The 13,420-nt window shown below is 40.9% G+C and overlaps 1 protein-coding gene across 3 annotated transcripts; it reads right to left on the bottom strand.

Moving 5' to 3' along the window:
* Positions 1 to 1,146: 1,146 nt before the first annotated feature.
* On the bottom strand, positions 1,147 to 13,094 carry nadkb (NAD kinase b). Of its 3 annotated transcripts, none has more exons than XM_006792210.3 (12): positions 12,818 to 13,094; positions 10,972 to 11,265; positions 10,782 to 10,865; positions 10,036 to 10,165; positions 8,879 to 8,987; positions 7,629 to 7,714; positions 7,043 to 7,145; positions 6,787 to 6,962; positions 4,057 to 4,156; positions 3,776 to 3,933; positions 2,144 to 2,226; positions 1,147 to 2,049 (listed from the first exon to the last, which is right to left on the bottom strand). In XM_006792210.3, the coding sequence occupies exons 2-12, from the start codon at positions 11,262 to 11,264 to the stop codon at positions 1,890 to 1,892; spliced, it is 1,482 nt and encodes a 493-aa protein (XP_006792273.1). In that variant the 5' UTR covers position 11,265; positions 12,818 to 13,094; the 3' UTR covers positions 1,147 to 1,889. The 3 variants fall into 3 exon arrangements, with proteins under 3 accessions (XP_006792273.1, XP_006792274.1, XP_087687924.1); XM_006792211.3 differs by having other exon boundaries at positions 12,942 to 13,094; XM_087831798.1 differs by lacking the exon at positions 12,818 to 13,094 and having other exon boundaries at positions 10,972 to 11,282.
* Positions 13,095 to 13,420: the final 326 nt, after the last annotated feature.

The raw sequence follows: 13,420 nt of genomic DNA, 5'->3' as shown, positions 1-13,420 counted from the left end.
TATTTTTTAAACTACAATTAACGCCTCACATTTCGTCCCCCACAAATATTTGTAATACATGTAGCAAAGGCACTGATTAATTTAAAATGTTTTAGTTTAGCCCGTCTCTTCTCTTCAAGACCTTTTGACTTCTGGACAGATTATAGGGCAGTGGGGGATTTTTGTGGGATTATTTCTTCAATGTCCTGCTCTGGCCACTCGTTTGAATGTGTGACTCCAACTCAACTTGTCCCTCAAACTACCTGACCTTTGTGTCAAGTATCATTGGAGCAAGTGAGCACTACAAATCAGGGACAGAATGGCTTTTTTCACAGATTCCAGAATTTCCAAAGCCAAAGAGGGACTGCATTCCCGAGGATCAAGCTTCTTCGGTCCTGCCATGAATCTTCTAAGAGAGAACTGAAAGGACCTAATCTGATTGTACGTGCCAGCACGCACATTAAAAAAATACAAGGTGTTTTTGGCCACACCACACCAAATCTTCACCCAATCATCAGATTTGTATGAAAGCTTGTTTCTGCCTTTAAATAGGCAGAACAAAGTTGAAATTTTGAGGTATACCAAATTTGAACTTGCCTACTGAACAAGTCAAAATTTTAAGATAAACTGAAATTTCTATTTCAGTGCCACAAATATTCAATTCAATTCAATTTTATTTATATAGTGCCAAATCACAACAAAAGTCGCCTCAAGGCACTTCATAGATACAGAGAAAAACCCAACAATCATATGACCCCCTATGAGCAAGCACTTTGGCAACAGTGGAAAAGGAAAAACTCCCTTTTAACAGGAAGAAACCTCCAGCAGAACCAGGCTCAGGGAGGGGCGGGGCAATCTGCTGCGACCGGTTGGGGTGAGACATGCTTCCATTAATTTGCTTACCTGCGCTTTCACATACCTGGCTCACTGTGTGCAGCGCACCAAAACGTGAAGCAAAACATGACAACACTTACATCTAAAAACAGCAGCAGTGCTGACATCAGTCCAGAGGAACAGGAGTAAATGACACATAATTGTAGAAAATGTGCTTATTGAATGATTTTTACTGGCTAACTAGAACTGCTAGTTTTCTCATAAGAGCTAAAAAAAAAAAAACCTGATTTGATGAAGGGAGAGTTTGGGTTCACACAAAGATGAAAGAAGAAAAAAGTTTGTTTTTTCTTTATTTTTAAGTTTGGCTCCTGCTACATCTTTTAATTATTTCACAGTCGACACAGCAATCTGACTTACATTATAACTCAGGCTGAGAAGTTTGTAAGGCAGCTGAAACATGAAGTGTTTTACGGTGAGAACAGAAAGTAGGCCGTGAACTCCACAAGATGTTCATAAAGTAGAAAACAATCACATACAGTCGTCTTTGGCTTACGCCATGATAGAAATTTCATTTTAAGTCGACTGTTTTCTTAAACTTGCTTCAAACTCCTGTCCTGAAAATATTCAGATATTACATAAATATGACATTAAATAAATTAATCCTAGATTCTTGTATTTACAAATTTACATTTAAAGGTTGAGTACAAAGAGTATGCTTGCTTCATTTCAGCTTTCAGTGTATCTCTACGTTTATGTCGCTAACATCTAACACTCTTACACTTATCATCGATGATTGTTTAGTACTCATGAGGAGCTTTGGGTGGTCATCATCATGCAATTGTTAAGATCTTTTTTTTTCCAGATGAAACATGCTTTCTTTCTGGAAGCTACACATAAACTACAGTGTGTATTCACTGGACTGTAATGCGTTGATGATCACTGTGCACCGCTGATTTGACTCTGATTTGGTTGCAGACAATTCCTCAGTTCGTCTCTGAACAAACCTGATCCCTTCGTTCTCTCCAGGCTGCTGCAGAGAGCTTCAGCTGAATGTCTTTGAACCCCAAACATACCAGTCAGTTTTCTGTGTCTGACGAGTCAGAGGTGTCTGCGAGTCGGGCCTGCCTCTTGCGTACGTTCCAGTGCAAACACTGAGCCAGACTTTCAAACCAGTCATACACCAGGTCGTGACAACAGATCGACGGCACCGGGTAACAGGAGGTCGTGATCTTAATACTGTGGGTAGAAGAACAGACGGAAGAATCATCTTAAAACTGAGGAAAAAAGTATTTGTAGTGAATCTGTTACAGACGTTGACATTTGTGCTTACCAGTCTCCGTGCTGGATCTCCTGCCTCTTCCTGCCATCAAACGACACCCAGGCAGTGTTCCTGGCATCAGGGGACAACGTGATCTGTTTCAGGGAAGGCGAGGACAGACTGTCAGTTAGAGTTAAAACAACATCAGCCAGGCGAGCAGCTCCATTTTACTTTTAAAGCATTTTCTAACCAGCACTGACAAACTTACGGATGAGAACAAAGGGCACGTCACTCATTTTGTGAGCATCTGGCCATGAACCAAAGCACCAATGCAAAAACTGCTGTTGTTACCAGATAACAAAGTGACTGTAATTCAGAGCAGCTGACAGGAACAATTTCATGAAATATATCCAATATTTCTCATTCAAACCCTTGTTACAGCTAGTATAAGTAAGAGGGTTACTAGAGTTATTCCACAACGGTGGGGCGAAAATTTAATTAAGATATTTAAGCCTGTAATAAAGTGATGGAAATGTACCGACCACCAGCCTCACAGCAAGAAGCTTCCTCGTTCGAACTGCCTGACCTGGTACCCGGAGGACTGTGGGTTTTCTCTAACAGTCCAAAGACTTGCATGTTAGGTTACCTGGTGTTTGTTTGTAGATGCCTCCAGACCAGAGTTAATGTCACTGACCAATACATTTCATCACAGTTTTCATCAATGGCCTTATTTTCTGACAAAAACAAAACAATAGCTAAATAAAAACTAATGCATGAGGACAAAAGTTATGATGAAATGTACCGAAACTTTTATGAATGAGCTGAAGATACTCTGTTGAGACAAAATCCAATTGGAACTAATTAAGTTGTGTAGAATGGTGGCACACGTTTGGAACAGATCTTGTGCAGTAAGGTTAGACACGCACATTTGTTGTGCCCATAAGACACAGTCTGAGCTGGGTTGGGGGGGCGGCCACTAAATGGTACATGGACTGGTTCTTTTATAGCTTTTTTCTACTGTACTTGTTTATAAACCATGCCTCATTCCCCCATTCATAGAAGCACTTTTTTTCCTTTTTTTTTTTCCTCCTTTCACACACTCACTCTCTGGTCGGATCAGAGAGCAACTTGGGGTTCGTCATCTTGCCCAAAGGTCTAATTTGTAAATTTTGGTGATACCATGTTTCAGAGAGGAGGATTATCTGTAGTACACTCATTGGCTAGTGACTTGTGACTGACATGTCATTAGCGTATGTGCGAACAGCTGCACAGTCAGATGCGCCCATTCCTCTGTTCATTTTTTGGTTTTGTTTATTTTAAGCCAAGGTAGCAATGGTGAAAACACTAAAATAGAGGCTTCAAAACGGGACTTCACTAACCAGTGGCTGATCCCATGGCAGCTGCATCATTTATACTGTGTTGGCAGATCGTGTTGATGGCTCTATTCACGTTATTTTGGCTCAAGGTGAACACAGTGAGTGAGTTTGGGCTATTAGTGTGGTGTGAAAGCGCACTGTTGTGTGGGGGGGAAAAAAGATGCTGGATTTCTAGCAATATGGACTTCTATAGATTGTGTTAGATTCATAATTGTTGTTTGGCAATATTTAAATATGATTTAGTTTTTTCCTTCCGTGCACAGTCAGCACTGAGAGAACATTTAATATATACAAAACACAATAACGATGTTTCCAACTTCCTCCTTACCATGAGCTCCACCCCAGCAGGAACCACGATGGGCCTGAAAGAGAGCGAGTGGGGGCAAATGGGAGTGACCATGATGGCGGGGACATTGGGATGGATCATAGAAGCTCCTGCTGCAGCCGCGTATGCCGTGCTGCCTGTAGGTGTGGACACGATCAAACCTGGAGAACAGAGAGAGATGGAGGCAGTTTAACACATTTGCCTTTGAGTTTATTTGTACACAAACACTTTGTTTCAGCTCTAGTAGAAACCGAATCAGTGCTCTCGAAGAAGCACAGACCCACCGTCTCCCTGCACTGAGGTGATGAGTCGTCCGTCAAGGTACAAGTCCACATTGGACAGGTAGGAGGAGGGTCCTCGATCCACCACCACCTCATTCAACACCTGCACACGTACGTACACACACACACACACACACACACACACACACACACACACCATAGATAAGATCAGAAGGCCTAGGGAACTCTGCCATGTTCTTAGAAAGGATATAAATCCTCTCTCCGAATACTGAAGACCCAAAATATGCAACTGCAGTGCCATCTTTTGGCCAAATGACACACACTTAATATGAGCAGTTATCTATAAATGTGAATTTAGTGCAGTAAAATGAAAAAGCAAATAAATGTATTTAGCTCAGGATCACTAAAACACAGTTGAAAAATAAAACTGTAGGAATGGTTTTGATTTTACAGATAAAGGAAACTGTATGGTCTCAATAAGACAGCAGAAAAGATTGTATCAACTTGTCAGTGTGTCATGCTGTTAATATCCACATGGTGGTGCTATTTACAACAAAATTAAATCAGTTTGTCCTTTTAAGTTGGCACTAAAATTTCTGCAAAATATCTGGTTGATTTTTCCACCAAACACTCAAACAAGCAAATCTAATGAAAAGGAAGCCTCTGGTTGGAGATGAAGGTCTAATAAACAAACTGGTTGTCATGTAAATTGTAGAGAAACTCCACACCCATAGAGCAGTAAAACACAGAATAACATATCCATGTGTTCCCTGAAGACAACCTTAAATCTGCTCAGTGTACTCCATAAAACAATAAACTAGTACATTACAGAAAGAAAGAAAGTACAAGCAGACTGACTGCAAACAAATCATGTTCCACACTTCAGTGAGTCTCACAGCCTGCTGCAGCGCCGTGCTGTGATGTCTGGCAGATATACTGACGTCAGCTGAGCACAACACAAACATCCTGCTGGGCGCAAGCAGACATGATGTAATGTGAGGTCAAACTGAAGTACAGGGATCAGAACAATCCGTCACTGTCTTTTATCGATGAGCCTAAAAACTCCAGGGGGGTGAGAGGACTAAGGAGAGGGCTGTGCTTAGAGACAGAGGCTATGTGTGTGTGTGTGTCGTGTTCGTTAGTTACACAGTGTGTCAAACCGAGAACGTCAGGAATCATTAAATATCCATTCGGCACTGACTCCACTGTTGACGCCACAGTATCCTTGGAAACTGGCTCAACAAACATTCATAACATCCGAATTTCTCTCCCGAGCAGCTTTATTATGACTGTTGCCATGGCAACCAAGCTGATGATCCCTCACTGAGCCCTAGACTACACACACATACACACACAGTCAGGTTCCATCATCTTAATGGCGTGCAGGAGTGTGATCGGGAATTAACAAGGAGGCCAAACTGCAGTCCCATGAGCCCAAATATTTACAGGAACTAAGGAACCACAGGAACTTAACTGGGAACTAAGAGGTCCCAGCTGCTGAATCTAAAGGACATCAGAGAGATTAATCATATGATAGATTTAAAAAGGACTGCATTTTAGAGACCCGCAGGGAAACAGCAACATGGTTGTGGTGCTTTCCTTGGCATCTCAATGATCTCAGGTACAAAAGTTAAATCTAAGGCTTTTAGAGAGTTAACTGGATTTTAAATCAAATAATCAGGTTGTGACTGGAATGTAGACTTTCAGCTTTAACTTAAAAGGTTTAACAAAAGTACTGTTTAAGAATTCATTTTCATACATAGTCTCACATTTTCAGAAGTCCTAATTTTGAAATCCTTCAACATACTGTTGTATTTTTGCAGGCTGATTGGCTGGTAACCCTATCATCATCATCTTCAGGGTTTCCCACAAAAACCTTGGTGGTTTTTGTGTTTTAAGATTTCTTTTAAGTGTGTGTTCAGTTAGATAAAGTATTTTATCAGCCTTTTACACAGGTAAAACCTGCCTGAAAAGGTTAGTCAAACTATCAAGCACAGCAGTAAAGATGCAGTCACACTGAGTGATAAAAGTGTGTAAACAGCATACTGGAAATACATTTAAGGGCCTTTTACTGGTAATTGTATATTTAAGACATTTTGAGACTCACAGACACCCTGATAAATTCAAAGGAGCCATGACTGTGAAAAAGTAAACTGAAAACTCAGCACATCTGTCTCCAAAATACACAAACAGCTGAGGGACGCAACGAAGCAATCAGCTAATTAACAGATGCTTCTCTCCTGGCTTGACACTGTTTTTTCACTCTCTTTGAAATCAAACTGTTAGGTCGTTCAATGAAGGTTTGTAACCCTTGCCCTCATTATAATATTCTAATTTATCATTTAGTGGCACTGATAACCGCGTGAATAAAAGTTTGCATCAGCCATGCGTCTTCAAGCTAGCCACAAGAGTTTCATCTGTTGCCTGACAGCTGCACACTTTCTTCACACCAGAAACCCCAGAAGGGTTGACTGTGAATGGGTAAATGTGACCTGTAGTGTAGGAACTGAGTGCTTCATAAGAACAGAAAAGCTCATTCTATCCACCTACTAAATTCCTAAAATTATTCTTCCAAATCATGAAAAAGTTCCAGCCTGTAATCTACATTTATGTTTATCTTGAGAATTGTCCAACCATTAATCTGATCATCTGATCATCAGAATGACGTACAATCCACCTCAGCTTCTAAACAAGAACACAAAAGCCAACAAGCTTATTTTTGGGGCGTAAACAGTCCAGCAGCTGATATTCTCACTGACCATTTTAACAAACCTGTAGCTGCAGGGTGACCTTGCCAGCATCTGTGTTGGTGTGTCCATGAGGAAGGAGTCCATTGTGCTCCGGCTGTTGCTGTGGCCCTCCGCTGTACGGCTGCTCTCCTGTTCTCTGAAGCATGTCCTTCACCACCTTCACCTTCAGACGACTGCGCAGAGTGATTGCTGCGTTGCCTGAAAGTCCCCCAAAAATTGCCGATCAGATAAAAAGTTTCCAATGAAACTATCATTATCCAGAAAGAGCTGCAGTTTACCTTCAAACACTTTGGCTACTTCAGTCTTGTATGACTCAAACTTGAACGGTGTCAGAAAGCCCAGAGAGCCAAGGTGGAATGCCATGACTGGAGGGACACTTCCCTGCGGAAAAGAGAAGGCACGCCATTATTTAAAAATTAAAACCAACTCAGAACAATAGAAATTATCCAACCTATACTTTGAAAGCTCATCGACAGGAAAACTGTAATTAAATATTCAAGTCCAAGAATTTCTTTTTATATTTTAAACAAACATTAATTCAGAAGAGAAGGAATCTGAAAGATTTGTTATGGTTATAATGCAATTACAATGCAAAATGAACATCTGTTATAATATTAACACATGGCAACTTCTAAAACACAGTGTGTCTTTGATGTGATTCATTTTGCTATTCTGAGTCTGTAACATGAAGGAGCAACAGTCATAAATTACTCACCAGGGTTAAAAACGCTACATTAAAATAGAAACAGTGGAAAATGTAAAACTCGCTTTTTTTTCTTTTATGTCACTGCTACAAAGGTCTTGGCTAACGTCAATAAGGTTTTCTGACATTTAAAAAAAAAAAAAAAAAAAAAATCACAATACCTGGAAGAGCGAAGAGGCGTAAAGCAAAGTCCCGTCGCCACCCAGACAAATGATGAGATCGATGCAGTCGGATATATCATCGTAACCTGACGTCAAACAAAGTAAGTGCTTAAAAAAACACAACAATGTTACTTCAAGCACGAGCCATTAAAAGATTTCCCCCTCATCAGACACTGCCAACATCTTTCATCATATTTACTCAATACTCAGGATCCCTTATTAAAGTTTCACCTTTTGCACTACTTTATAACAGTCACAACACAGATTGTCAGAATATTTCATTAATGGCAGTTTAAGTGTTTTTAATAGAAAAACACATTGGAAAAAATGCTGCATGGGAGATCCAATAACATGAATGACAAGGAAACAGCCACCATATGTAGTGAGGTACTGATCCAACACAACATTAACTAGGAAAGCAGAGCAGTGGTTCAAACATGCAACATCCTCTCTCTGATAGCAACTCTTCAAACTGAACACGCTTATTTAACAAACAACGACACATCCTTTAAAGTACTATAATATAAGATCCAAGCACTGGAGCCTATCATAGCTGTCACAGGGCAAGAGGTGGGGTACACCCTGGGCAGGTCTTTCAGATAAAAACCTACATGAAGTAGGGACAATGACACTAAAGAGCTATGGGAACGAAAAGATGCAAAGCACAAATAAACAGAAAAACCCAACACTGACAACACTACTTCGGCTGTAGCTAATGTAGTTAATGGAAACAATAATTTAATAAACCCAACAAAAAACAGAAAATTTAGCAAAGCTGCTCTTTATCTTGGTTTGAAGGATGACTTTATAAATAAAGATCATTTAGTTATACTATAAAAAGAAGAAGAAATGCAATAGAAATAACACATTGTTATACGTGTTTTGTTTTTTTAACACATGTCCAGTACCCATTTTTTTAAACAGAAACACAGGAAATAATGAAAAATGAATGTAAATAATTTTAAATATGTCAGGCACATTAGTGGATGTATCACAGATTGCCTAGACTTATTTTCATAATCATTCTGAAAGTAAAACTGTAAGTTCAGCAAGTTCTTTGCATTGCTGATGTGGTCATCTTAAGAGTAGAAATAGAATAGCGCTTAGGGTAACATAATCAATAATTTAACACTTCATCTTTGCCATTTTTACACTTTTACTGAAGAATAAACATCAAAAGATTGCACCTTTTACTAAACACAAATATCTGGTCTTCTAATGGTCAAGTTTTGTGTTGCTTTGGGTCTCACCCTCTCTGAAGGTGCAGAGCTGATTACGGATTGAGCCGAACGCCTCGTCCTTCGACAGCGTGGCGTCATCTGCAACCCTGCGCTCCACGTACACCATCATTTGCTTCTCCTGACACAAAAACGCACAACAACAGCCAAAACACACACAGACATCTCTTAAGTGTAAGCCTTACAAAATAACGTTAAACATGTGCCAAACACATGTAGCTAGCTTAGTGATAGCATCTGTATGGAATGCAAATATGTGGATTCACTGTCCAACACCGACCGTCTGGTTTCACAAAGTACAGCTTGTTGTTTGTTTTTTTTTAAACAAACATCTGGTCACAAGGTGTTGTAACTGCTTGAAACCAGACTATAACTTACATGTCTGGACTCTTTCCTGCATTCTTCTTTATGAAGAATGTTGCTCTTAAGGTCTACAAGTGTGTCAGTGTACACTTGGTTCTTTGCCATGTTTCTCAGTAGGTACATGGGTGAAGTTTACAACCCGCCAACAGACAAAACTGAAGTGAAATCACTTTTAAAGAGACGGCTCAGCCCAAACTCTACTATTGTTCTGGCCTATTTTTTTGTTATTAATTTATGTATGTTGCCCAATTTTGGAGATACTTGTTGTTAAAAAAAAGTCTGTCTTCTCTGAAAGAAAAACAAACAAACACAGTCTGTTGTCCTGGTAAAACACAGACACATGGTAATGTCCACTGGATATAAAAGATAATTTAATCAGACCAGGCCACCTTCTTTCGTGGCACTCAGAGCAGTCTGTGCCGCCCTGTGTTATCCGTCAGTATTAATTTGTTCTTTAGCAGCTCTTATGTAGGGCTGGACCATGCAGGCAAGCTTTCCCTGACCACAAACATCAGTAAGCTTCGGGTGCCTTTGTCCTTTTTGCCCCAGGTCACCTGTAGACCCTTAACTCAAACTGCTACAAAACACCTGCCATTTTGGGGATGCTCTAACTCAGCAGCCTAGCATCGAAGCTTTTATCTCGCTGACACATGAACTTTGAAAACTGTCTGATTGCTGCCTGACTAAAATACTCTTAACAGCAGACACGGTAATAACATAATCGGTGTCAGTAGTTTTATTGTTGTGGAAAATGGGAGTGCAGTACATTATCGACTATATGACACTATAAACGCTGGGTCCTGTACCTCTACTAGAAACCTGCAGAGCTCTTTGAAAGGTTCAGCCAGGCTCTCATCTCTGATTTTCCTGATGACGAGCACATTCACCGGAGGTTTGTTCCAGGTGAGCCTCTGGCTGGCCGGGTCTTGGATGTGCCTGGGACACGGACACAGACATAGAGAAACAAGTGAATAAACAAACACCTAAAACTACAAACGCCGTCTCTCTGCGGCAGGTTATAAAACACACACAAAAAAAGAAGAAATGATCACATATAATATATTTAAATGAGTTTAACGTAACCTTACCACATTGTACTGATAGTTTAGGTCAGTAAATCCGACTGATACCATGTCTTCTCAATTAAATAAACATGATTCAATATTCTGAAGGAGCCGAGTCATTCATTAACCGTGATGACAGCTTGAGGTCATGTCTGTACAGGCTGGGGTCAAATTCCAAACACAAGAATATATAAAATGCTCTTTTCCTTGTCCCTTTACCTTTTATCTCCCTTCTTCTTTGTGTGGCGGATAACAGGCATTGTGCAGGTAAATCTGTCTGTATGCGTGTTCACAAATCAAGGCCAAAGAAACTCTTTACGATCAGGTGACGATCACTATCTGTAGCTCACTTTGTAAGCCTTCCTATCTCAGGTAATATCCAATCACAGCATTCTAAATTTATCTTATCTCATTCCGTTACACAAACTCATCTGTGTCAATGTCCTAACAAACACAAAGTCCGACTCATTCAGCACCCTCATGCTTACATGACTGAAGTTGGGTTGGGAAGAATGCAGGCTTTGGGTCCGAAGTGAGTGGCTGGATACGGTCCATGTAGAAAGTGGGCTCTTCTGTGAGAAGGAAAGACAGTGGAGTCAAGAGAACATCACTTCACGTCCCAAGCAGCAGAGCTGTGCCAGTGGCACGAAGGACCAGCTGGCAACCTGCAGTGCAAACCTCTTAGGAGAACTTTCCGCTGTGTCGCTTGCTGAACTGCAGGGCTCCAAGTGCTCGTGTTGGCCTGGCAACCTCCGGCGCTCGATCTCCCACAGCAGCTGTTCATGATCGCCCCCCCGTCGCTGCGACCTCTTCCCATCCCGTCGTTTCCTTGGTGACTTGGACGAGTGCTCCCTGTGCTTAGAGGCCCTGGGTGACTCTGACATCTGACCGAGCGGGGCGGAGGGTCGCAACATGGCTCTGTCCGGCACTGCCAGGGGCCTCGATGGAGGACTGGTCTCTGAATTTTCCATCCTGCAATCAAGGAACATAAATACTGGGTTTGGATGATTTCTTATAAAATCAGTCAAACTTGAGTAAAGTTCACATCTGACAACACAGGAACCAGGTGACTGGTTTTGGTACAATAAGCCATTCAAAGTTTTACCCTCATGCTATGAAAATCTTCCAAGTCACAAGATCTTGGAGTACATTTTAAATTACATCAATTTTTCAGGCATTTTTGAGTCCTCATATTATATCATAAGGAATGTCTAATTTTTACCAACATTTCAATACATGCTCATCTTCTAGTCATGATCTCCTAAGTTTAAATACTTTTTCAAATATAGTAATTCCCAATGTCTACCAAATCCCTGTGTACTTCATCTGTAATTCTTAAGCTATTCATAGCACAAAGGTAAAATTTTGCACAGCTTTGTTAAATATATTAAAGGTTTATAAACAAAGAAATCTGACTGAGGCACTCAGGTGGGAGGCACTCATTACTGAAATACTTAAGAGCCAACCCCCCCCCCCCCCCCCAAAAAAAAAGGAAACAATGACAACGCCTGACTATTTGAAATAAAAATCACCCAATGCTTTGTTACATTATTTATTACTTGGTTCCAGCTTCTCAAAGAGGAGGATTTGCTGCTTTTTATTGTTTTATAAAATTATACATTTCATGTCCTAGGATTGTGACATGTTGAACAGACCACAGGAAGCTTTGCCTATACCAGACTTCTTTCAGCTGCTCCCTTTAGAGGTCACCACAGCAGATAATCAGCCTCCATCTCACCCTGTCCCTAGCATCCTCCTCTGTCACATCAGCCCTTTCTATGTCTTCCTTCTCTGTCCTCAGAATCTTCTCTGAGGTCTTCCGCTGTTCAGCTCCACATTCAACATAATTTGGCCAGTATATCCACTATCACTGTTCTGCACATGTCCAAACCATCTCAGCCTCACCTCTTTGTCTCTAAACCACTTAACCTAAGCCGTCCCTCTGATGTACTCTTTTTTTAATCCTGTCCATCCTGGTCAGCTCTGCCTCCTGTCTTATTGTTAGTGCCATTCTCTACCCTATACAGCAACGCCTATACCAGACAGACAGACATTTAAAGGCCAAATAATAATAATAATAATAATAATAATAATGATGATAAATTATAAAAGCTCAAGAGTCCCACGACGTAATTGTTTTTAAAAGTGCCTGATAAAGTAAACCAGTATATGTATGTATTTAGTGAGCAGCTAATCCTTCAACCTGAGAGGTTGAAACCTCTAAATGATCCTAACAAATCACAAATAAAACATTTCTACTTGACTGATAAATCGTCTCTGTTCAACTGCAGGTTAATTAGAAAAATAATGACTGATCATTTCAATCATATGGACTTCTCCATCCTAACCGGTGAAATATACGTCAAGAAAACACAGCTGTACAACTTTCTGTTCAGCCCTTATTTTCCAGCAGTGGCCTTGGGCCCAGTTCGGCTGAGACAACCGTCCGTTTATAACACATTGCACTCGCAAAAATTAACAGACACACACATAGACACACATAGACACACAAACACCTCAGTACCTGCCGTGACTAACGGCTTTGGAGCCGTTGATCTGTTGACAGCTACCGTTACCTAGCAATGGCTAACCGGCTAACCGGCTAACGGGTCCGACCGGCAGTGAAACTTAACAAAGTGAAGCCTTACTGTGTCACAAACACGCGAACGCCCACATGTCGTTACTAATTCACCACGGCTCGGGAATATTTAGACGGTACCGAGGATGTATTTTAAAAACGAAAGCGCTGCTGTCAAAGAGTACAAGCTGGCACGTTACAGAACGGCGCGTGACCGGGGAGGTGACGTCACCGTTTGTCAGACAGCGCTACAACCTCCGCTCTCTGAGTGTGCTTAAAGGCACAGCGCCAAGCCTGCCTCTGATGGTCAAAGACAGTACTACACCCTCATAATTCACGCTAAAAATACACTCACCGGACACTTTATTAGCTACACTTTGATAGTACAGGGTTGGATTCCCTTTTTCGTTCAGAGCTGCCTGAAGTCTTCGACGTCTCAAAATATTCATTACAGATTTTGGTCCATGTTGACATGACAGCATCACACAGCTCCTGCAGATTTGATGGCTTCAAATCTATGATGTGAATTTCCTCTTCCACCAAATCCCT

This window comes from Neolamprologus brichardi, chromosome 18 (genome assembly GCF_056152115.1).
Source record: "Neolamprologus brichardi isolate AB-2024 chromosome 18, ASM5615211v1, whole genome shotgun sequence".
Taxonomy (NCBI): Eukaryota; Metazoa; Chordata; class Actinopteri; order Cichliformes; family Cichlidae; genus Neolamprologus; species Neolamprologus brichardi.
This window is presented reverse-complemented; position numbering and strand designations above follow the sequence as displayed.

Coding starts and splice junctions, on each gene's coding strand:
- nadkb (XM_087831798.1), bottom strand. CDS start 11,282: ATGTTCCTTGATTGCAGGATGGAAAATTCAGAGACCAGTCCTCCATCG. Junction 3,934..4,056: donor CACCTCAGTGCAGGGAGACG/GTGGGTCTGTGC, acceptor TCTGTTCTCCAG/GTTTGATCGTGTCCACACCT. Junction 2,050..2,143: donor GAGATCCAGCACGGAGACTG/GTAAGCACAAAT, acceptor TTCTACCCACAG/TATTAAGATCACGACCTCCT.